Genomic DNA, 25,383 nt, shown 5'->3' with positions numbered 1-25,383 from the left:
TTACAACATACTTAGGAACATATCAAATATGGTTCTTACATAAGACACTAAAGTTCAAATGCAGTGCCAAACCCTAGGTTAACTTCACATTCCTCCAAAATGTACACCCTAATGATCACTTGAGAGTTGAGACAGTTAGGCCACATCCTTATATAGGCCTTGGATGTACTTCACCACCATTTCACACCACTTCATGACTCAAGGATGGCCTTGATTTTCTCTAACTTTTCCTTGCTGTCATGCCCATCTTTCAACAGCTCACCAACAACTTGCTCAAGCTTTGCCTACTCCTTCTTAAGAAGACCTCTGTCCAGTTCAACATCCTTCATAGCCTTTTTGGTGTTCTTGATAATGTCAGCTTGGCTTTACAAAATGCACCAATGCTCCTTTGCAAGTTTAAGCTTTTCCATCTGCACCTCCAACATAGCTTTCGCCTCCACCTCCTCCTCCTTCTTCTCAAAGTCCTCTTCCATCTGCACTTCAACATCATCCATTTGCTTCTGGTTCATCTTTCTATCTACCTTACTATCCTGCCAATCAAACATTTTTTATACATCTTCAACAAGTTTGAAGTACTCCATGGAAAGCTTGTCATTTTCAGTCTTGAACTTTGCCAACTCCTTCTCAAACTTCTCCGTGTCAAGTACCCTTCCACAGTTCTGCTCATGGAACATTTTCCATAGCTTGTCCAAACACCTCTGAAGAACAGGAGGCCAAGGCCCATCAACACACTCTACAACACCACAATTCACACCATTTTCCACCATTTGTAAATAATATTAGTTATTACAATGCCATCATTAACTTCAAATTTTGTCTCCTACTTATAGCGTCGTAGGTACTGATCTGCTTTTGCTTGGCACTCGGTTGAGTTGGGATGGAGGGCGATGGAAGGTGAGCTCCTACTTAGAGCATCTCCAGCAGGCGCCCAAAAACTGCTCCGCGTGCTAAAAGATCCGTTTTTTGGGCGTCGGACTGCTCCAGCAGAAGCTGCAAAACACTGCGCGCGCTAAAAACATTTTGGGCGCGCGTTCAAAAACGCTATCGCGCGCAGCATATTTGGTGCACCGGCTTGCGCGCGCAGCAAACTCTGAGGTGCTGCAGATGGGACCGCTGGATCGGACTGGATTGGGCGCCGCACTAGCGTGCGTCTGTTGGAGATGTTCCGGTCCCCGCGCTTCAAAACTACTACAGTGGCGCGCTAAAAAAATATTGGACGCGGATTTTTTACGCTGCGGTTGGAGATGCTCTTATAGCGTCGTAGGTACTCATCTCGAAGCATCCCGAGGACTCTCCAATCGACCAGCGTTTGCTTCTCTTTCGCTTTCCAGCTAGGCTGTGAGCCATTCGTTCTTTCCTGTTCCCAGCCCTTGAAGGGTCTACCGTCTTCCAGGGGACTCACCTACCTGCCGTTAGGGCGCCTTCTCCCTTTTTTTTGTTAAATAATATTTTTATGGGATTTTGTTGTTAATAATTGTACAATTCCAGCACGCGGCGACTAGTCCAGATTCTAGAGTGGGTCGTGGGGTCGTTTCAGAATAGCATGATTAAAGTATAGTGGTTATATAATATTGTCACGTCATATGTTGTTAAAGTTATGACCAGTGCTCTGTGCCGGCGCGTCGGCCGAAACTTTCGGCCGACCGCGAGCGGGTCGCACGATCCGTCAACTGCCGCGCGTCCGCACCGTTAGATCTTCATGCAATATTTTTTTCCCGATGCAACAAAATTTCGACGCGATGCAGCAATTTTTTCAGCTGTTGCAACAAAAATAAAATTTGTAGCAAAAAAATATCTACGTGATCATAGCAAAAAAACGAAGCTGATGGTGCGTGGTAGCAAAAGTCAAACACCGGTTGTAACAAATATCTACTGAACGTGTATACAACTTTTTTAGTGAACGGTTACAACAAAAAGTGATGTCGGTTGTAGCAAAAATTAACACGGTTGTAGCAAAAGTAAAAAAACACCGATTGTAACGAAAAATCCGACGAACTGAAGTTGCAACCAAATGTATATGCAGTTTTTTTACTGAACAAATGTAGCAAAAAACACTTGTGGCAAATATGACGATGGTTGCAACAATTTAGACGAAAAAATGTTGCATGGCTAATCAGCGGGGTCACGCGGGTCGTGTGCGGCCGGCCGAACGATTCGGCCGGCGCACCGGCCAGAAACGTTTTCCTAAAGTTATAGCCTAAGGGCATGTTTGGTTCCCAGCCACACTTTGCCAAGCCAAAATTTGACAGCCACAGTTTAGTTAGCATATGTTTGGTTTTTGACACACTTTGGCTTGTCACACTTTATTGTCTCTCTGGCCCATTTGTCATAGAGTCAAAAAAATTGCCAACTTTTGCCAAAGTTTGGCATTCGTTTTTTCAGCCACTCTTTGTGGCTTGCCACACTTTGACGGCTTGCCACACTTTGGCTTGGCAAAATTAGTCTCCAACCAAACAGACCCTAAATAAATTATGTTATATTGATACATGATCCACCTTTATCTCTCACCAAGTCTTTAAAAGCATGTGTTATAGTTAGCTATTAGTTTGTAGCTCATGTTTCTTCTTGCTTAACAAACTAAACGAAAATATGGTATTTAAAGTCTTATAGTTCACTTTTTTTTGAAAAGGAGGTTAAAACCACGGGCCTCTGCATCAATCGATACATATAATTTTTTAATTATTATTTAACATAGGTCTAACAAGAACATACATTAAGTCATTCGGTCGAAGCCACCACTCACACCTATAAAATTTAATAATTTATTATTATTTAACATAGGTCTAACAAAAACATACATTAAGTCATCCGGTCAAAGCCACCACTCACACCTATAAAACTTAATAATGTGGAGTGCTCTCACTTTCCATATCTAAAATCGGTGTCGTCGCTGATCCATCCACATAACGTATCAGAACCACAGCCGGTGCAACAGACCTAAAGCATAGACCACATACACACGTTTTAGACGTCGTCATCATCATCGAACCGATGATCCATCTTCAGGAGAGAGATCTGCATCATCCTTGCCAGTCCGTCCATCCGTCGACACCACCACGACGCCCAACGGCGTCACCGCTCCGCGCTCATCCGTCTAGACGCGAAGATTCTGAAAGAACTGTCGTGCGTAGCACCTGCCGACCAGGCATGACATAACATAGCACTTGTCGGCGAGGCATGTCTTGACATCTCCATCGAAAGCTGCGTGCAAGACAAAGTTGCTCCACCTCCTTCCTCTATCTTCCAACTCTGCTCCACAAACGATGCTCCCAAGAGAGAAAATGAGACCGCAGTACCGCCATCGTCCGATCTGGAAGACCAGATCCTAGGGTTTCCCGAGTAGCAGCACGACCGGGTCGAGTCGAAAGTAGTTACACGACGATGCCTTCATCAAGGTAACGACGCAGAACGCCGCCATCGGCTCGGTTTTCACCGACAACTATTGTTGGAAATATGCCCTAGAGGCAATGATAAATAGTTATTATTATATTTCTTGTTTAAAGATAATCGTTTATTATCCATGCTATAATTGTATTGAATGAAAACATAGATACATGTGTGGATACATAGACAAAACAATGTCCCTAGCAAGCCTCTAGTTGGCTAGCTAGTTGATCAAGGATAGTCAAGGTTTTCTGACTATGTGCAAGTGTTGTTGCTTGATAACTGGACCACATCATTAGAGAATCATGTGATGGACTAGACCCAAACTATGAACGTAGCATATTGATCGTGTCATTTTATTGCTATTGTTTTCTGCGTGTCAAGTATTTATTCCTATGACCATGAGATCATATAACTCACTGGCACCGGAGGAATACCTTGTGTGCATCAAACGTCGCAACGTAACTGGGTGACTATAAAGGTGCTCTACAGGTATCTCCGAAGGTGTTAGTTGAGTTAGTATGGATCAAGACTGGGATTTGTCACTCCGTGTAACGGAGAGGTATCTCGGGGCCCACTCGGTAATACAACATCACACACAAGCCTTGCAAGCAATGTAACTTAGTGTAAGTTGCGGGATCTTGTATTACGGAACGAGTAAAGAGACTTGCCGGTAAACGAGATTGAAATAGGTATGCGGATACTGACGATCGAATCTCGGGCAAGTAACATACCGAAGGACAAAGGGAATGACATACGGGATTATACGAATCCTTGGCACTGAGGTTCAAACGATAATATCTTCGTAGAATATGTAGGATCCAATATGGGCATCCAGGTCCCGCTATTGGATATTGACCGAGAAGTCTCTCGGGTCATGTCTACATAGTTCTCGAACCCGCAGGGTCTGCACACTTAAGGTTCAACGTTGTTTTATGCGTATTAGAGTTATATGGTTGGTTACCGAATGTTGTTCGGAGTCCCGGATAAGATCACGGACGTCACGAGGGTTTCCGGAATGGTCCGGAAACAAAGATTGATATATAGGATGACCTCATTTGATTACCGGAAGGTTTTCGGAATTACCGGGAATGTACCGGGAATGACGAATGGGTTCCGGGAGTTCACCGGGGGGGGCAACCCACCCCGGGGAAGCCCATAGGCCTTGGGGGAGACACACCAGCCCTTAGTGGGCTGGTGGGACAGCCCACAAGTGCCCTATGCGCCAAGGAGAAGAAAATCAAGAGAGAAAGAAAAAAAAAAGGAGGAGGTGGGAAGGAAGGGGGACTCCCTCCCACCAAACCTAGTCCAACTCGGTTTGGGGGGGGGAGTCCTCCCCCTTGGACTCGGCCGACCCCCTTGGGGCTCCTTGAGCCCCAAGGCAAGGCCCCCTCCCTCCCACCTATATATACAGAGGTTTTAGGGCTGATTTGAGACGACTTTTCCACGGCAGCCCGACCACATACCTCCACGGTTTTTCCTCTAGATCGCGTTTCTGCGGAGCTCGGGCGGAGCCCTGCTGAGACAAGGTCATCACCAACCTCCGGAGCGCCGTCACGCTGCCGGAGAACTCTTCTACCTCTCCGTCTCTCTTGCTGGATCAAGAAGGCCGAGATCATCGTCGAGCTGTACGTGTGCTGAACGCGGAGGTGCCGTCCGTTCGGTACTAGATCGTGGGACTGATCGCGGGATTGTCATTCCGTGTGACATTCCAAAGGTGCTCTGCATGTATCTCCAAAGGTGTCTGTTGAGTTAGTATGGATCAAGACTGGGATTTGTCATTCCGTGTGACGGAGAGGTATCTCGGGGCCCATTCGGTAATACAACATCACACACAAGCCTTGCAAGCAATGTGACTAAGTGTAAGTCATGGGATCTTGTATTACGGAACGATTAAAGAGACTTGCCGGTAACGAGATTGAAATAGGTATGCGGATACCGACGATCGAATCTCGGGCAAGTAACATACCGAAGGACAAAGGGAATGACATACGAGATTATATGAATCCTTGACACTGAGGTTCAACCGATAAGTTTTTCGGAGAATATGTAGGATCCAATATGGGCATCCAGGTCCCGCTACTAGATATTGACCGAGGAGGGCCTCGGGGCATGTCTACATAGTTCTCAAACCCGCGGGTCTGCACACTTAAGGTTCGGCGATGTTTTAGTATAGTTGAGTTATATGTGTGGTTACGAATGTTGTTCTGAGTCCCGGATGAGATCACGGACGTCACGAGGGTTTCCGGAATGGTCCGGAAACGAAGATTGATATATAGGATGGTTTCATTTGGTCATCGAAAAGTTTCAGTCAATTCCGACAGTGTACCGGGAGTGACGAATGGGTTCTGGGAGTTCACCGTGAGGGGTCCACCCACTCGGAAGTGAGCCCAAGGCACTAGGGTGGCGTCACAAGTCCTTAGTGGGCTGGTGGAGTCAGCCCAAGGGGTCCATGACGCCACATAAGAAAATACCAAAGGAAAATAAAAGAAAAAGGGAAAGAGGGAGGTGGGAAGGAAGGGGAGGACTCCTTCTTCCCAAACCGAATTGGAGGAGTCCTCCTCCTCCCTTGGCCGGCGCACCCTTGAGGCCTTGTGACTCAAGCTCAAGGCTAGCCCTCCCCCTCCCTCCTATATATATTGGTGGTTTAGGGCTGATTTGAGACACAACTTTGCCACGTGCAACTCAAACCTATACCATGTAGTTTTACCTCTAGATCGGATTTCTGCGAAACTCGGATGGAGCCCTGCAGGAATAGATCATCACCACTTTACGGTTTAGTATTTCGCCTGCAGAGCCTCCAGCCGCAAAGCACGGCTCTGCAGCATTTATTTTCCCGATTTATGTACATTGTGTTCTGTGTATGTATCAAAGCTCTTGATTCCACTTGATCCATTTTCAATTCAATTAAAGATGCTCACATAAATGAACGCCTCATAGTCGACAAGAACATCTAGTCCCACTGAACGAACATCACCGGAAAATCTAAAATAAATCCAAAAAAATACGAGCATCAATGCCAAGTATAGAACTTGGGCTCTGGTGGGTTGATTCCAAACCTAACCATCTAAGCTAGGCTCAGTTGGCCACACTTACATAGAGTTGAACATCAGTTAGCAGATCAAGGCTATGAATGGAGCTTGGTTTGCTACCAGACAGGGTGACACTCCAACATCGGCGCGTGAAGAAATCACGCACTGGATTCATGATTATCTTCGGGCTTAAAATAGAACAAAAGACCAAAAACGCGACGCCCACGGCACAATATCCCCAAGGGCACATTAATAATGAAGCTTTGTCTAAAAAACCACATAAATAATGAAGCTGCTAACAACATAGTTCGTGAATCGAGATACGGGATAGAATCGCAAAGCTCAGAGCACTGAACCTTGGTCTCTGAAGAGCGAATCCTGAGATAAACGAATCGACAGTTCCTGATATGTATGCTTGCTGCTCCCTGCTCAGGATGAGCGACGCCAGCCTTCCTAAATCTCACTGTCCCACAGCTCCTCGTGGGTCTTGTAAACGCTCTGTGGATTAACGGCGAAGTTGCCTCTGAGCAGCCTAGCCTGAATATCACGAGATAAAAATCGTCAGATCGCTCAATCTGCTATAGCTATATGAAACAGTCTTAAAGTATTGCTAAGGTTACTTGGTGCATACATGATGATTGATGAATACCTGCTTAATTTCCGAGAACTTTGCAAGCACGTCATCTGGAATTGACCAATCATGAACATCAAGGTTTTGCTTTATCCTTTCCTGATTCGTGCTCTTTGGTAGCACGCTGTGACCCGTCTGAATGTTCCAGCGCAGAGCCACTTGTGCAGGTGTCTTGCCGAGTTTCTCGGATATTGAGATGATTATTGGTTCTTTAAGGACGTTACCGTTCATCCAAGTAGTACCAGGTGAACCTAGAGGCGAGTAAGCCTGCAAAACGTATACAGATGAAAAAAGAACAACAACAAAATATTCAGCAAAAGCAATCCAGCTTCTTGAGTACTCCCTCCGTTCCTAAATATAAGTCTTTTTACAGGTTTTCATAGGGGACTACATATGGATGTATATAGACATACTTTAGAATATAGATTCACTAATTTTGCTCCGTATGTAGTCCCGTAGTGAAATATCTAAAAAGACTTATATTTAAGAACGGAGGGAGTACTAAATAAGGCACAAGGCGCATCAAAAAAATAGATAATCACACTAATATAGAAATAGCTGAGGTAATCAGACTTACACTAAGATGAACACCAGCTGACTGACAAAAGTTGTGGAGCTTAGTTTGCTGCCAGCAAGGATGGCATTCCACCTGATCAACAGCTGGAGGTACACGAGCTACGGCAAGCAAGTCACCCAACTTCTTTGATGAAAAGTTACTCACACCAATCGCGCGAGCTTTGCCAGCATCATGTAACTTCTCCATTGCCCCCCAAGTAGCAGGTATGTCAGGTGTAACGAAGTTTTCAGGGTTGTTGTTTGTTCCCTTCTTGACTCTAAACGGCCAATGGATCTACAAAATACACTGACTTCTGTCAGAGATTGTGATCAAATTATTTGTAAAAAATCATGCCAAACAGTTTCAACACGTGCCCATCTAACGCTAAGCTGAAGGTACCAGAAAAACAACACAAAAGATAAAAGTCATTGAACAATACATAATATTTTCTGCAATGTATTCAAGAAGCCAAGAAACAAACAGCAGAACTGATCTTGAAACAAAAGATAATTTGACACGAGAAATCAGTAACACCCATGTTAATTCATACGTACCAAATAAGATGGAAAAACGTCCACTGGTGTAATATCACTATATGAATAGACAGAACTAAGGGAATAGGAACACATTTATTCAATAAATGACACAGAACCATATGACTAGTTTCAAGATTATATACCATGGAAATAGCACAACAATAGACTAGCACGGATACATAATTTTGTCAGTAAGTATGATTAACATTTAAGTATGATATAGACCAGACAAGTGATCCTTTCCTGCTGAGGAGACCTAATAAAATAGAATAAAACGGTAATACACAAAAGTAGCGATATCAGTACAAGCAAAGCGAGATGTTAATATATATAGAGGCCATAATCATAAATAGGAGATGCTCACAAGATAAAGATCCAAGTAATCAAGCTGTAAATCATTCAGGCTTTCATTTAGTGCCTCTGGCACATCTTCAGGAGCATGATGATCATTCCTGAAACCACAAGACATCCAAGATCAGTAGGACGTGAACAATTAAAAACTTCAAACAGACATGTATATACTTGATCTGAGCTGCAGAGACATAACTACTAAGAAACCACCAGAGATTTGGGCTTACCATAGCTTCGAGGTGATAAACAGATCGTCACGCTTCACTACGCCCTCTTCAAATAGCTTCTTCAGCGCCAAACCAATCTGGATAATGTAAACAATGGATATATATCACGATCTGTATAAAAGAAGGAGCTCTGCTTTTGCATTGAGAATGTGGACAACTGTACATCAGCTTAGACAGCTTCCAGAAAATATAAAAGGAAAAGCAACAACTCTATAACCCTCCAAATCAGAACTTCCAAACACACTTGCTCCTGGCAATCCGGAGCATATCAATGTCGTCCTTCAAGAGGGAAATCAGTCTTCACATTTGCCAATTTATCCTGAAAAATTCTATTGTTTCTATCTTCCCAGATATGCCACACTGCATATATGCGAAGTCCAATTGCTTCTTGCCATTCTCCTTAGGTGCCCTGGAAAAGACCTTCCCACCACCCTCTCGGCAAAATGGTCTGCAAACTTGCAGTGGCAATTCCCGGAGATGAGCAGGATATCTTCCTCCAAAGCTCCTTCACAAACAAGCAGTGCAAAAAAAGATCGCCCACGGATTTGGGTGAAGGTCGCACATCATGCATGTAGGAGAATGGGGCCAGTCCATAACCTGTTCTGAATCATGAGCCATATGTGAAACTTAACCCTGATCTCAGCTTTAGTGCACCAAATCCTCTGAAGCTCTGGCTGCAAAATGCGACCCTGAAACTGGGCCTAATCGTTTACATAAATACTTCTTCTATTGGCCCTCCTGAGCAGAGCAATGGAGCAGCCATCTTGAGGGAAAACCCATGCAACCAAGAATGATGCCAAAACTGGGTCTTAGCGCAATCGCCAAGCATAATCTTAGTGCAAGCTCTGAACAAATTCCGTGTCACCATCATCACACGGCGCTGATGTACCGATCGCCACTCGATCCACGGCCATCTCAGTGATATCAGGCTTCCATTACTCCAACTGTTCTGCAACATGAATCGAGACGATACCGCAGGCAGCACATGTCTTAACGTAAGAGGGGGCAAACGTTGCCTTGTCAGGCCTGTGGATGACATGTCAATCTAGCCAACCGAGCTTCAAAAATAGTCCTGACTATATGAACCCTTTATTTCAAATCCTAAGCAGGTTCACTATGAGACCATGTCACATCAGTACCAGTATTCTGCGCATAGGTGGACAGAAGAAATTCCTAGTAGTATAACGATATGGTGCTCGGATGATGGATGGATATCGCTTGCTAATTGCAGTGAATGTATCACTACGCTTTCCTAGTTGTATTGCAAGGTTATCAGATCATGCACACATTAAGGAGAGAAAAAAGACAGGGCTGAAAAAGGAAAAGGTTTTATAGGATTATTATCTTGTGCTCAGTTGATAGTTAATACCTCCTTTTCGTTGCCGTAGACTCTGGCGCAATCGATGTGCCGGTACCCCGCCTGCATCGCAGAAGAGAAGAAGGATCTGGTGTGAATCAGGAAACAAGACTGTACGAAGAGAGGGGGGGAAACATGCCGTCCATCTGGATGGCGAGGCGAGTGGGGATCAGGAGGGGTTTGCGCGGCGGACCTTGACGGCGGCGTAGACGGCGTCGCCGACGACGCCGGGGTCGGCCTGCCAGGTGCCGAGCCCCACCGAGGGGATCTTGGCTCCGGTGTTGAGCAGGAAGTGCCTCGCCATCGCCGCCTCCCTCTCCCTCTCTCTCTCTCCCGGACGGGCACGGCACCAGAAAGGGATTGGGGAAGAACGTAGGTGGGGAAGGGGGCAGGAGACGGCTGTGGCCGGCGGGCAGGGGCAAACGGTGGCTCGCTCCAAGTGTGTCCTGGCTGGGTTTCCTGTTCCCGCGGCCGTGACAAGACCGGCCTATTTTTGGCCTCTACGGATGGAAGCGAAATGGAGAAACCTTTTTTGTCCACGTCGAACATATACACATCCGTTTTCTCACTAATAAAACGATAAAAACGCAGATATTGAGCAAGTTGGAAGGAAAATCAGACCATTCCAAAATCACCGTTGCAGCATGTCGTCACAACATCACCTCGGCCGTCGAAGCATTGTCGTTACGGCATCTTTGTGGCCGTCCATACTCAAGACGGAAGTTAGTTAGAAGCATTGCCGTTGTGCCATCACAATTGTCATCGTAACATGCTTCGTAGCATCACCACGGTTGTTGAAGCATTGTCGCAGTCGTGGAAGCATGTCATCGTGTTAACGTCGCGACCTTAGTACCATCATCGGAGTAGTCGGGATTCCGTCGCAACATCGCCGAGGCCATCGCAGCACGCCTCGTAGCATCGCCGCAGTCGTCGAAGCACACCACGGATGCTCCAAGCATGTCATCGTAGCAACTATGCCACTGTGCTGGTTGTAGCATCATCAAAGCAGTCGGCATGTCGTCGAGCATCATCACGCCTGTTGAAGTCCATCGAGCATTCGTCACGTCATCGTTGCGGCCACTCGCCAACGTCGACATGTTTGTTGAAGCAGTCGGATGCAGCATCGACCAACGTCGCAACACTGTCCATGGTCTCACAATGGCAATGACGCCCATAACAACCAGAACACCCTCACAACACCATCGTCTCGGCTTTATTATGTATCAAATGATTCATTCTTAGCTGCCACATAATCTTTCCTTTGTGGGAGTTATCAGATAGTCTAACCCAAGTTCTACAAATCTCAATCCAAACACATACCCAGGTCATCCTGGACGTTCGGGTATTTTGGTTATTTCGGTTCGGGTAGTTCGGTTTATGTGTAATTCGGGTATTCGAAAATGGAAATCAAAATTGTTTCTGTCAACAAAATACCCGAACCCAAATTACCCAAAATTTCGGTTCGGGTAATTCGGGTAGCCAAAATATCCAAAATATTCGGAGCATACATCAACTTTTGATATGAATAACTTAGATATTATGGGTATTTTAGTTAGTATGGATAACAAGTTAGTGTAATAATAGCATGAAAATTTTGGACAATATAAATAACTTGGGTAGTATGGGTATTTCGGGTTTTCCAGACTAGAAACCGAACCCTAACCCGAAAATCGAATAGTCAAGAAATGAAAACCGAGCCCTTACCCGATACCCGAATTACCCGACAATTCGGGTAATTCGGTTCGGTTCGGGTTCGGGTACCCAAACGCCCAGGATGACACCCAGACGACTATTCAACACTAATTTCTTAACCGGGCAATTCGCAAAAAATAAGGGTCAGGAAGCTTCATGCTCTACATCTTTAGTACACCTCATGCCTCTTATTTCTTTCTCTTTCTCCTCACATTGGTTCTTTCTTCCCCTATCTGCCTGCTTGCGAGTGTTCGCTCGCTAATATCAAGAAACGGGTGCTCATTCGATAGTTTTCATGTGTCATTGTTCTCTTCTCTGCAGCACAAATAAATAAAGGACCCGAATAACTGACACTTGATTCCCAGGGAGGGGGGGGGGCTGATCAAACGAACGGGTCCCCAGGGGCAACAGGCCAGGGCGAACCCCCATTGGCCCAAATGGATTACGTTTTTCTTAACATGAAAAAAATATATTCTTTCATAGAAAATAGAGTACACATAAAATATGAAAAATGAAATGTTACGTTACAATAATGTGCATGATAATCTACAATTTTACAAATGGTATGAATTCCACCATGTAGATGTTTCACTGTAAAAGAACATGTTAGTTACAAAAATGCCATGATAATCTATAATTTTATAAATGGTATGAATTCCACCCTGTAGATGTTTCACTATAAAAATCATGTTTTGGAGAGTTTTTTTTTCTTTATTTTTTTCAAGGACTGAAACAAAATGCCATGACATTTTATTTTTTCTTTATTTGGTGCACCGTGCAAAAAATATATTTAAAAGGGGCATATCAATGACAAAAGTGCCATGCCAATAAAAATAAAAATTGACATCCTCCTAATGATAAAACCGGCATCCTGTTAAGCAATAATAAAGAAATGTCAGTCTAAAAAATGTCATCCTCCTAATAATTAAAATGTCATGCCAACAATAATAATAAATGACATGCACTATATAATAAAATTGTCATCCTCCAAATAATAAAAAAAATCACTCTCTATATAATTAGACTGCCATGCTCATGATTAAAAAATGCCATCTGAACAAAGAATGAAAATGTCATGTTCCCAACAGTAGAACTTTCATCAAATTAATAATAATAAAACATACATCTTTGCAATATAAATATTCGATGTTATTAATAATAAAATGGCATGCTCTGAATAGTAAAATGACATCCTCTTAATGATAAAAAATGCCATGTTATTACTTATTAAAATGCTAACATCTTATTGACAAAAAACACTGCCATGGTACCTACAATAGTAAAAAGGAAAAAAATTGCGCCTATAAAATGCACACGGAAAGTCGTAGAAAATGCCATCTGGAAAATTGATTTTGTTCTTCCAAACATGTAAAAAGCTGGATTTTTTTAAAAAAAAAGAAGTTGAATTTCGTCGGTTCGCAATCCTCTACTTAGTGTAGTGCTAATCCCGCGACCCACTACGAAGGAGTTGTCGGTTCGAACCCAATCCAGCATGGTAACGGTGGAGGGGTCATCCACCGGGGTTGGATCCCCAACGAATGTTCGCTAGATAGTATTTTCATAAAACTACCAGCGCAGTAATAAAGGGCGTGGCGGCCACATGAGATCCTGCACGAACCTTTGTTTTGAAAAAATTACTACGTATTCCTTCTGTTTCTAAATATAAATCTTTAAAAGATTTCATTGATGATCTACATACAAAGCAAAATGAATAAATTTACACTTTAAAATATATTTATATACGTTTGTACATATTTTTAATGAATTTTTTTCAAAGGATTTATAATTAGAAACGGAAGGAGTACACGAGGATGCGAGCCAGGATCGGACGCCACGAGCAACCGCAACGACCTCACATCACATGGGGTCATCATGGGGATATGTCGCTCCCTCCGCGTCATGTGTCTGTCCCTCGGCCACGTACCCCACCGTAGCCGCTCACGACGACAACTTCCACGAACCAGTCCAACCGCGACGTGGCCGGTGATCCACGCTGCTGTGCTGACTTGTCCCGACCACCGAGGAACCTGCCGCCGTGGACGCGGAAAAGTCCCCGGGATCCGCGTCGGGCCGATCCAGCCGTACGCCTGCCCCTCGCCGCGAAGCGACGCGCCGCCCCACGCCACCGAGACGACGCGCTCGGCATCGCCGGAGTCACCACCCCTCCTCCACTTCTTTATCTTGGAAAGAGGAAGCTGGTCGGTGCGTGTCGTGTCGGCAGCGCGTGCTCTGCTCTGCCCTGCCCTGCCCTGCTCGCCGGTATTAATACCCCAGATCCCACTGCAACCTCCACCCATCCCTCCTACCACGCTCAATCCCCGAGCTCCATCACCACAGCCCACTCGAGTTCTTCTTCTTCAAGCTTTTAGCTAGGTTGACTCCGCGATCACCGAAGCAGCCTTGGGCCATGTCGAGCGGCGGGCAGAGGCAGCAGCAGGCGAAGAAGCCGTCGCCGGCTGCGGCGGGGGCGGACGAGATCGAGATCAAGAAGGTGTTCTCCCGCTTCGACACGGACGGGGACGGCAGGATCTCGCCCTCGGAGCTGGCGGCCGTGTCGCGCGCCATCGCGCCGCCGGCCACCGAGTCCGCGGGGGGGCGGGAGGTGGCGTCCATGATGGACGAGCTCGACACCGACCGCGACGGCTACGTGGACCTCGGCGAGTTCGCCGCCTTCCACGGCCGCGGCCGCGGGGAGCGCGAGCTGGACGCCGAGCTGCGCGACGCCTTCGACGTCTACGACATCAACGGCGACGGCCGCATCTCCGTCGCCGAGCTCAGCAAGGTCCTGTCCCGGATCGGCGAGGGATGCACCACCCAGGACTGCGAGAAGATGATCGCCTCCGTCGACGTCGACGGCGACGGCTGCGTCGGCTTCGAGGAGTTCAAGAAGATGATGGCCGGCGACGGCGCCGCACGGCCCCTAGACGGCGGCGTCCCTGACGACGACGGCAAAGCCAAGACGGAGTGATGCCTTCTTGCTTGTAAATTTGCAGTAATGTGAGGGGGGCGAGCGAATGCGAGGTGTATGTTAAATTGTTAATCGTAAGTACTACTAGTACCTGTCTTGTGTCGGGCATGCTGTTCTTGGTCTGAAGATGGTAAAAATCGGGAATAAGGATCAATATTTTCTCCCGGTATGGGTATCTATCTGGATATTACTCCGTACAACATTTTCACATGAGAATGGATTTATCAGTTCGGTGCGACGTTGGTGTTGAAGGGTGTACCCAATGCATCGTCCACATTATTTATGTTTCCACTCGAGAATACATGTATTTTATTTTTATTTCGAAGGTGTTTGAATGTTTCTAAACATTATTTATATTTGCACTCGACAATACATGTATTGTGATTTTGAAGATGTTGAATGATTTGAACGTATGCTTTAGAATGAGTTTCGTTAATAGTAGTCGTAAATAATTTTACAGCCACCAAATACTAGAAGGTACTTCTTTAGGGCTTGTTCGGTTAATCTTCATCACAAGGGGACTGAGGTAGAATTTGACTTACAGAGGATTTTATCCTTCCCAATCCACTCTAATTCCCTTCAAACCCGTTGCAACCGAACAAGGCCTTAGTGATCTATAAACGTTCTTATAATTTTTTAAAGAGGTAGTGATATCTATAGCTATACCTACTACCTAATATTTATACACACATACATAGAGAGAGAAAAAAAAAAGGATTATCAATATTTATATTTGGACCCATACTTATTGCATTCTGAAGATGTAGGATATTTCTCAACATATGCTTTAAAACATGGTGATGCTATTCATTAATATTAGTAAATAAATTTGTAAGCACTCAATACTTGAAACCAATAAATTGAACTCAAGGATATATGATTTAAATTGTGATATCGATGCTATCAAGAAGGTATTTAATAACCAGTTGTCCCCAAAATATATATTGTACTCCCTCCGTTTTTAAATATAAGACCTTTTAAAGATTGCACTATAAACTACATACGGATGTATATAGACATATTTTAGAGTGTACATTCACTCATTTTGCTCCGTATGTAGTCTTCTAGTGAAATCTCTAAAAGGTCTTATATTTTGGAACGGAGGGAGTACTATACATTTATTTACAATCATGATACACAATTTAATGAGCAATATTAATGGTGAATATTTGAAATAAGTACTAATGTATGATTATGTAGGAGGCATTTAATAACCAATCATATATCTTTGTACTCTTCTAACAATATTAATTGTCATTAGCTGAGTATATAGAAGGAAAAGAAGAGAACATTAATGTGGAAAGTTATAATGGATCCTTCAATATTTTCTTTCCGATCAGAGAATCTCCTAGATTTGATCATGCCTCTATATAATACCACCATAAGGACGGAATGTGAGAAATATCAACCATAAGGAAAGTCATAGTAGAAAGGAAAAAATAGCAACCCACTTCTAATGGCATTAATCAAGAGCAAAACAAGTGCTCTATGCTTGGTAGTTTTTCTAATGTCTGCAACTTTATTATCATGTCATGCAACCGGGAGAAACAAAGGTACGCTATTTTGTATATGTGCATAGAATTTAGTAAAATATACATACACCTTTTATTATTTTAAACAGTATTGAGTAAATCATGCAATTTATATTATATATCCAAGGCATGATCTGAACATGTTGCTATATTTCGTCATGCGCAGATACAAATGCATGGAGAACTTTGTGTGGAGATTTTAAAATATGCGAGAACCCAACGGTAAACAATGTTAATATTTGCAGACTTAATTGTGAATGGTCAGGTTACGATTTCGATGGTAGCTACTGCGATCTTGGTAACTGTTGTTGCGCATTGACAAAGCCAAGGAAATGATGGGCACACTATGCATTGTGATTTGTCAAAAGTTTGAGCTTGTAAGATATGATGAATTTCAATAAAATATACATGTTACTTTTTGTTCGATTTTGCAAATCCATGATTGCAGCGATGAAGACGTTGTTCGAGTTCCTTTGATGTCAAAAACAGTTTTGCTATACCTTTGTCACCTGAGAAATTCGTAACACTCAGTTGACGTGAAGCATCGTCGATCCAACTTGAGATCTAAGCAGAATTTCATAATTTTTTAAATTATGACAGTAAATACTAGATTTTATTGCACTGTATGAACAAACTAGTACAACATGCTAAATATTTTTTGGCCTATATGAATTAGCTGAGACTAAATTTATCACTAGCTCGGCCCACTGAGTATCTTTTAGATCTATACATAGATGAATTTGTGACATGCAAAAAGAGGGGGGGAATGAATATTTACTTTCAAATTCTTGAATATTTGAAATACATAAGCGTCTCTTATGAAAAATGTAAATGATATTATATAGCCACGGGCATTTATTTTGCAATACATGTAATTTTTCAAGTTAATATGAAATAGTCTTCACAAGAATGAGAACAAAGCGAAGACTCCGTCTGCCTTATTCTTATAGGGGATGAGAGACTCGAACCTAGACCAATGACAACAACCTTTGTGTTATCTACCACTACACCCAGAAGATCTTCTAAAAAGAAGTCTTACAATATGCCACAAAATAATGGTACGATTTAACTAGAACACTTCACTATTAGTATGAATATTTTATTTAATACATGTTTGCAAATCTCTCAAACCATGTGAGCCTTTCTGGATAAAGGTGGGATCTCGAAGGATCGTGAGGCTTTATCCAAATTGATAGCACACAATATATTTTACAAACAGGACGGGAAGAAACTAGAAAATAAAGACAAGTTCCTAGAAACTGCAGGAAGGACCCTAAACTGAAAAAGTAAAAAAGCAATCTGTTCCGCACGCAAGAGAGAGAGAGAGAGATGGAGGGAGGGGAGGGAGGGAGAGAGAGAGGGAGGGGAGGAAGGGAGGGAGACATGTATGAACGAGTTGAGAAAACCAAGATAAACCATTTTACTGTTGACCAATGAAAATGAGCTCCAACATATTGTTCACTTGTTCTTGGGTACAACTCCCTAAACACATCAACGAAAGATATATCTCCATACCCCATCATAATAAAGGGTAGGATGATCTTTTTTTCAAAATACGCCAGCCACGTCGAGCATGCCGATATCTGTCTTTGTGCACATACGTAAATGGCCTGGTGTGTGCCTTTTCTCCTTGCTCCAACCCTTAAGTTTTACTTCAAGTTCTAGTAACCAACCGAAACAGGTTACTTGATGTGCTCACTCATTTCCCTTTTCGCTTCTTACGTCACAAATGTAAATTCATGAACTTTCAGGCCAGGTTTTATGTATTTTTTTGACACTATATTTTTTCCTATTTCATACTGGGTTTTTGTTTTATTTTTTCCCTTTTTCTTTTCAGTTTTTCCCTTTTTTCAAATCACTGAACTTTCTAAAATAAGAATATCAAATTTGTAAAGTTATTTTAAACTTTTTGGATCTTTTCCAATTTCTCAAACTTCCTTTGCAAATTTTTTGGTCAACTTTTTTGAAAATCTGCAAAATTATTCACATGTGTGAACATTTTTCTTCAAAATTGAAAAACTTTTATCAAATCTGTGAATGTCTGGGTCAGCCCAACAGGCGCTTAACCGGAGTGATGGCATCACCTAATTGGGCCAAGGCCTAAGCAATTTTTTTATCTTTATTCTTTGATTCATGTTTCTACTTTCTCATTTTATTTTTATTTGAAAAACTTGTTCAAAATTGTGAAATGTTATTTCGAATACCAAGAAATGTTCTTGTTTCCATATTGTTTACAATTTTAAAAATGTTCTGGACTTCTAAAAATGTAACTATTTTTGAATTTTTTGTTCACCAATTTGAATAATGTTTGTGTTTAATTTTTTTTGATAATTTCTTTAAAATAGTTAAGTTATTTGCAATTTCTTTTAGAAAATGTCATGACTTGATGGGAATTAGTAAACAACCTTCGAATATGTGTTAAAAATTGTGAAATTTTTGTACAGAATTTGAAATTCTAAAATTGTTGAAAAATTCAAAAAAATGGTTAGGACATAAGAAAATGTTCATGTTGATTGATAATGACCTAACTAGTCCAATCCACAACATTGTTTTTGCTAGATAGTAAATTTTACATGCGATGTTATTCCAATACAAAGTAGAGAGCATGGACCGTTGTCAACTTATTACTGATAGTAACCTGCAACACATATTTTACGACAAAATACCGATAATAGTTAATGCTAAGGGTTTAACTTATAATCTAGAAGTTTCTTTGACAATGATTACATAATCATATACCAGAAACTATTATTTGATATTTGCTAGATTGCACTCGCACACACACACGCGACATCCACACTAGATATTTTATGCATTTGTAATAAAAAAGCAGGCTTGCTTTAGAAAATAGAGTAAATATTTAGCAGGACACAAATGCAGTTTACAGTGAGATAGGAAATGTAAAACAAAGACCAATATAAGTAAAATCAAGCAATGATATTTCGTTGTTAACTATACTAATAAGAAAATTGTACTCATTAAAAATATAACATGATATAAGTTGTACATAATTATAGAAGTTTAGTGTAAACTATATTTATCTAAATTGCCTATGCCCTAAAGTTTTTTCTTTTTTGTTTCTTATAATGTGAGGAGAAATGCCAACGAAGTATCGTTCCTAACAATTTCTTACTTAGTGCATGAGAAATACCATTTTTTGGGGTCACTCGGTAAAAGTACATGTGGTCACGGGTGGAGATCCTGGTAGGGCAAGGGTGGGCGCCCATCCTACCTTGATTCCCTGTCAAAAGTTCTTAGGTATATGTATGTACACAACAGAGTTATGCATAGATCGACCAGTACTTTTTCTTTTTGAAGATCGATCCATATGATGCAAAGACTTCTTACTTGGGTCGTATTGCTAGGTGAGGAGCACTGTATTGTTGTTGGGACATGAGTAGCACAAGAAGATCGATGCAATGCATGAAGCCCGCCAACCGGAGGGGTTTGTTCCTTTGTCAACAACTTGGTCCAGTCACAACTCACGATTGTCGCTAGCGGCGGCTAGCACCCAGCAGGAGCAGCACGCGGTGCCGGCGACGAGCAAGAGTAGTGTGCGGGGTTCGACGGACCGTCGACACCCACAGGTTACATCGTTACAATACCCTAGACACAACCTAACACCAGCGGCTACCAGCAGGCAATGGTGGTGGCCGGAGCCAAGAAAATGGGGGCGGTCGATGGTGAGCAAGCCTTGGTGGATGGCGTTGCGTCTGTGCTGACTTGCTGGTGAAATTAAACAAGAAGGGAAAAGGGCTAGCACATGAATATTATTTTTAAAATTTCATAGTATTTTCAGAGAATAGTTTGACAATTAACACAGTCATTTTCGTGGTATTGTCATGTTTATGTGTTAATGTGTATGGACGGTGGTTTTCCATCAAAGTCCGCCCTACCTTAATTTATTTTCGTCCTCCGACACTGCTTGTGGTCATGCCTCATTGAAACATCACAATGTCATGACCATCTTGTACTAAGTGTTCTCCTAACATGTGTTCATGACTAGAAGCAAAAGCTGTTTTGTATCGCAAGAACTATCAAAGGCAACTCTTCTCCTACCTACAGACACCAAATCATTAGATTAAGTGTCTCACTAACACCAAGAAATATTGAGACTGAAACGAAAACAAAGGGCACGGCTTACCTATGTTAGCAAGAGAGGTGACTTATTTTTGTAAAAAATGTTAATCTTATTTTTGTTTCTACATTTTTGCAATATTCATGAGATTAAATAAATATTCATGCATTTAGAAAATTATTGGTGTATATACTTTATCACCCTGTTTTACAAAGAATATGCTCATGTGTGTCCATAGCAAATGTGATATGGGTGAAGCACGTGGCGACCCACTTGGGCCCATTTGCGCGAGAGAATACAAACAATTATCTTTTTATGTCTTTTCGTCTTAATTTTTGCGACAACCTATTTTTGCCCCGTTTATATATTTTTAGATTTCCCACCATTTCAATTTATGTTTCTTTTCCATTTCCATTTCATTTTTTATTTATTGGACTAATTAATTAATTGTTTTTCTTTTTTCACTATTTGCTTTTGGTTTTTCTTCTTTTCCTAGTTATATTTTTTAAAAGTACTTGAATAATTTTTGAAATTTCATGAACTTTCTTTCCAAAATGCATGAACCCTTTGAAATGTTTCATGTACGTTTAAAAAAAATACGTGAACTGTGATTTCATTATATGAAGAGTTCTTTTAATCGACGACTACTTTTAGTTATTACGTGATTTTTTCCTGAAAAGTATGACAATACCATTTAATATACATGATCATATTTTGTATTTTAAACATTTGAAATTACATGAATATTTTTTAAATTACTAAACCTATTTAAAACTAGATGAACACATTTTTCAAACATATAAAATTTTCAAAACTACAACAACATTTATTAAAAAAATGTGAACATTTGTGTAATTAATATACAAGAGTAATTCACTACTGCAACTAAATAGATTCTAGTTGACAACCCCAATTTGTTCTAAATTTCGTAGCTTGTGACTAGGGATCCACTTTTTCTCCTTTTTCATCTCAATAGAAAGAAATTGGAAGTTTTATTTGTTAGGAATGTATGTTTAAAGATAGAAGAATAAACAAGTATTATTCCATTTCATAACTGATTTGTTCTCTTCTTATTTCATTTCTTTTTTATTTATACCTTCTTTATCTCCAGTTTTATCTTGTTAATCGATCATGTCTACGATCTCAAACTCAAAATTTGATTGCATTCCATACTTCACAAGCTGCGACTAGTTCACGACTCCATATGCAACCTGCTTGGATAACTTCATTACTTTCGCAAGCAAGATAGCACTCTTCATTACAAGCTTGTACAAAAACTTCTGAAGCCACTCTACTAGCTGCTGCACTAGGCGCATTTTCCCCAAAGATGTCCCCAAAGATTTCGGTCAGAGCTGGCTTATGTCAATATGAATAGTACCATCTAAAGCTACTGGTATAACACCTCCGATACCTAGACCTACATGAAAAAGATACCGCGAGCAGGATTTTAAAAATCATCGCACAACAAATCAAGAAAACCTAAATTCATTTCAAATGCACTTGAGGAAACTGTAGTAAAACATGGCATGTTCACATTTTTGCTTTTCCAACGATATGTACATATCTAAGAAATCGTTGTTCCGTCACACTATATTTAAAACACAATTTATGTTTTTTGAAGAAAAATATGACATTACTCATTTTCCCATAATTGGATTTCTTTTTCAGATTACTTCTAGATTTAGGTGTTTTCTAGTCTTGTCTACATAAGAGACATAATTTATAGTCTATCTCTTTCTATATATGAAAATTCAAGAAATTCGCATTAAAACCTTCATAAATTACGCATGAACGTTTAAAGAAATAGTTTGTTTAAAAGAAATTTTTGTATACAATGGAGGAAAACAAAAAAGTAACAAAAAAATCAAAAACATGTCGTAATGAAAAAATAGAGAAAATACGTACAAAAAACCAGCAAGATAAATAGAAAATAAACTATAGAACCAAAGCTTTGGGGAAAACCTATGGGGTACGGATACGTCTCAAACATATCAATAATTTATGAAGTATTCATGCCATGATTGTCTATGTTTATAACACTTTTATATGGTTTTGATGCACTTTATATGATTTACTTAGAACTAACCCGGACTGATGTTGTTTTCAGCAGAATTACCGTGGTGTTGTTTTTTTTGTGAAGAAAATGAAAGTTCTCAGAATCGCCCGAAACTTTTGTATATTTTCTCTCGAGGAAATAAGCAATATTTGAGTGAAGAACCACCCGAGGGGAGCCACGCCGTGACCCCCCTCCCTAGGCCATGGCGTGATGGCTTGTGGGGCCCACGTTGCTGCTTTTGACGTGATTCCAACACTAAAATATCCTATATATACTAAAAACTCCAGAAATAAAGAGAGGACTTCCGCTCACTACCGTGACTCTCTGTATCGGCGAAAAACCAATCAGGAGACGTTCTAGTACCCGACCAGAGAGGGAAAATCATCTTCGATAGCCATCTTCATAACCCCGACGGAGGCCATGACGAGGAGGGAGTAGTTCACCCTCGGGGCTGAGATTTTATACCAGTAGCTATGTGTTTAATCTCTCTCTAGTGTTCTTGAGATGTCACGATCTTGATGTATCACAGGCTTTGTTATTATAGTTGAATCATATGGTATTTGTCCCTTGCTATTATTGTGATGAATTGAATCTTTCACTTTAAGATATCGTTATGTGGATTGAATAATTAGGTTTGAGAATACATTGGGGTATTCAAGTGAATCACTTGATATATGTGATGACCCACAAGTATAGGGGATCAATCGTAGTCCTTTCGATAAGTAAGAGTGTCGAACCCAACGAGGATCAGAAGGCTCTGATAAACGGTTTTCAGCAAGGTAATAACTGCAAGCACTGAAAGTAGCGGTAACAAGTGATGGTGTAGTGAGGTGAAACGTAGCAGGTGAAAAGTAACAAGTAACAAGAGTAGCAACGGTGCAGCAAAGTGGCACAATCCCTTTTGTAGCAAGGAACAAGCGTGAACAAAGTCTTATAAGAGGAAAAAGGCTTCCGAGGACACACGGGAATTTCTGTCATGCTAGTTTCATCATGTTCATATGATTCGCGTTCGTTACTTTGATAGTTTGATATGTGGGTGGACCGGCGCTTGGGTAACTACTAGGAAAAGGCTTGCTAATGGCGCACCTATTTTTGCTACTAATGGCGCACTATAGGTGCGTCACTAGCATCACGCCATTAGATTTTTTTACTAATGGCGCACCACAAGTGCGCCATTAGTATCTGGTATACTAATGGCGCACCAGGTAGTGCGCCATTAGTATTGCTCACGGTGCGCCATTAGTATGCCTCCCAGGTGCGCCATTAGTATGCCTCCCAGGTGCGTCATTAGTATTCCTCTCAGGTGCGCCATTAGTATGCCTCCCTAGTGCGCCATTAGTATGCCTCCGAGGTGCGCCATTAGTATGCCTCCCAGGTGTGCCATTAGTATAGCCCATGGTGCTCCATTAGTATCTGGTATTCTAGCATATATATGTTTTTTTTCAAAACCACAAATTCAACAACACATAACATATATATCAAATATATAATACATAATATGTGCCCAATAGTTTTACTGATCCACAACACATAACATATATGCAAAGTTGCATAACAAATTTCATGATCCATATATCAAAACTCCATAGCATCCATACATCCAAAATTTCATAGCATCCATATATACATATAGTTCCATAGCATCCATACATACATAGCTCCATAACAAATATAGTTCCATAGCATCCATTCATTATTTACATACAATTTTTTGAGCTACAATATTATTTTGTTTGCATTAATATGTTACCATTATTATTTTAGATGACAAAAAAGACAACTATGGCTCCAAAGGTTTGCTTTATGTCTTCACGCCACATAAGTAAACGAAGTAGAAGGGGCGCACGTTTAGGAGCTCCAGCGCGCGGTCCTTTTGAACTTCCCCTCGCAAAAGAAGCATGAATCAAAAGCGTTAGAGAAAGAAAACAGATGATTCAGAATTACAAATTTTGATACATATTGACTTCTAACATAACAACACCAGCAATGTTTGTTACAAAATTTAGGAGGTATCAAGATACTTAAATTGTCAACTAGTGACGACTACACACACACACAGAGATATATACACATAAGCTCCAAAGAATACAACTAAGATTTTCAAGAGAACATTCACATACAAGAATAAGCACATGATGTTTGGTTCCAAATTATAAATATAAGCTGCCGATGTTGCGTTGAATCCAAAGTAATCCCAGCTACATAGGTCACACGCTCGCTCTAATGAGATGTGATACCAAATGTTTAAGCCTGAAGGAAAGAATCAATGGTATAGGAACAAACTTTCCAGTCATGGAGATGATACTACGATCATAGTGTTCACCCTTGATTGCAAACAAAATCTAACTAGTAAACGCACACAATCAGCAGCCCCTATGTATAACTCCATAAAAGTATTAGAACAGATGCATCAGAACTGAATTACCTGTGAGCAACAGCAGGAATGAGCCTTCAGGCTGCGCGAGGAAGGAGACCGTCTTGGCAACCTTCTCCAAGCACTCCTGACTCTGCACCAGCAACGAATCGCCATTCCTCTCCACAATTCAGTCAAACCTGTAAATTCTACTCGGGAGCTAAGCAAATGAAAGGGTTAACAATCCCACTGCATTACGCCAAAAGAAACAATGTTGAGTAAAGAGATGAAAACAAACTAAAACTGCAAGACAATGAAACTACAGGAATGATTAGCTGTAGAGATACTGGAAAAGGCAGTCCAATGGTATGGAACATGGTAAAATCAGGAGAGAAAAATAAATAAAAGAAGATATGTATCGTACTTTCTAAGCGCATCGTTCGGTATCTACTCTATACTCTACAAGCAAAGTTCAATGCCAACGGTTTTATTAATTTGAATGGAGGGTTGTAGCAAAACCATCAGTTTAACATGTGATAGAAATGTGATACAAGTGATAAATTCGTAGCTCGAGAAACCAAGTTATGAACATCCAAGTGTCAGCAAACAGAACAAGCACCAATCCATGAA

General features: G+C 41.4%; 2 protein-coding genes and 2 long non-coding RNA genes across 5 annotated transcripts; 2 read left to right on the top strand and 2 right to left on the bottom strand.

The window, feature by feature from the left end:
- Window positions 1-6,389: 6,389 nt before the first annotated feature.
- LOC123442567 (aldo-keto reductase family 4 member C10-like) lies at window positions 6,390-10,597 on the bottom strand. 2 transcript variants are annotated; one of them, XM_045118645.1, is made up of 7 exons: window positions 10,268-10,597; window positions 10,087-10,137; window positions 8,718-8,794; window positions 8,504-8,591; window positions 7,625-7,897; window positions 7,048-7,314; window positions 6,390-6,953 (listed from the first exon to the last, which is right to left on the bottom strand). In XM_045118645.1, exons 1-7 carry the CDS (start codon window positions 10,376-10,378, stop codon window positions 6,870-6,872), a joined length of 951 nt encoding a protein of 316 aa, XP_044974580.1. In that variant the 5' UTR covers window positions 10,379-10,597; the 3' UTR covers window positions 6,390-6,869. The 2 variants fall into 2 exon arrangements, with proteins under 2 accessions (XP_044974580.1, XP_044974581.1); XM_045118646.1 differs by having other exon boundaries at window positions 7,066-7,314.
- A 3,376-nt stretch (window positions 10,598-13,973) lies between these two features.
- On the top strand, window positions 13,974-14,911 carry LOC123442566 (probable calcium-binding protein CML16). The gene has a single exon (XM_045118644.1). It carries the CDS (start codon window positions 14,174-14,176, stop codon window positions 14,732-14,734), a length of 561 nt encoding a protein of 186 aa, XP_044974579.1. The 5' UTR covers window positions 13,974-14,173; the 3' UTR covers window positions 14,735-14,911.
- A 940-nt stretch (window positions 14,912-15,851) lies between these two features.
- Window positions 15,852-16,686, top strand: LOC123442565. The gene is made up of 2 exons (XR_006630483.1): window positions 15,852-16,287; window positions 16,433-16,686. It is a non-coding gene; the product is annotated as an uncharacterized LOC123442565 (long non-coding RNA).
- A 7,456-nt stretch (window positions 16,687-24,142) lies between these two features.
- Window positions 24,143-25,067, bottom strand: LOC123442564. Its single transcript, XR_006630482.1, has 2 exons — window positions 24,826-25,067; window positions 24,143-24,650 (listed from the first exon to the last, which is right to left on the bottom strand). It is a non-coding gene; the product is annotated as an uncharacterized LOC123442564 (long non-coding RNA).
- Between the last annotated feature and the right edge of the window lie 316 nt (window positions 25,068-25,383).

This window comes from Hordeum vulgare, chromosome 3H (genome assembly GCF_904849725.1).
Source record: "Hordeum vulgare subsp. vulgare chromosome 3H, MorexV3_pseudomolecules_assembly, whole genome shotgun sequence".
NCBI classification, from domain to species: Eukaryota; Viridiplantae; Streptophyta; class Magnoliopsida; order Poales; family Poaceae; genus Hordeum; species Hordeum vulgare.
Note: the sequence above shows the minus strand (reverse complement) of the source record. Positions and strands in the feature narration are given on the sequence as shown.

Excerpts from the sequence above, each read along its gene's own strand:
- LOC123442567 (XM_045118645.1), bottom strand. The coding sequence starts at position 10,378 with ATGGCGAGGCACTTCCTGCTCAACACCGGAGCCAAGATCCCCTCGGTG. Across the intron at positions 7,898-8,503 it reads ATTACTTGGATCTTTATCTT|ATCCATTGGCCGTTTAGAGT; the intron begins GTGAGCATCTCC and ends TGTATTTTGTAG. Across the intron at positions 7,315-7,624 it reads CAGCTGGTGTTCATCTTAGT|GCTTACTCGCCTCTAGGTTC; the intron begins GTAAGTCTGATT and ends TACGTTTTGCAG.
- LOC123442566 (XM_045118644.1), top strand. The coding sequence starts at position 14,174 with ATGTCGAGCGGCGGGCAGAGGCAGCAGCAGGCGAAGAAGCCGTCGCCG.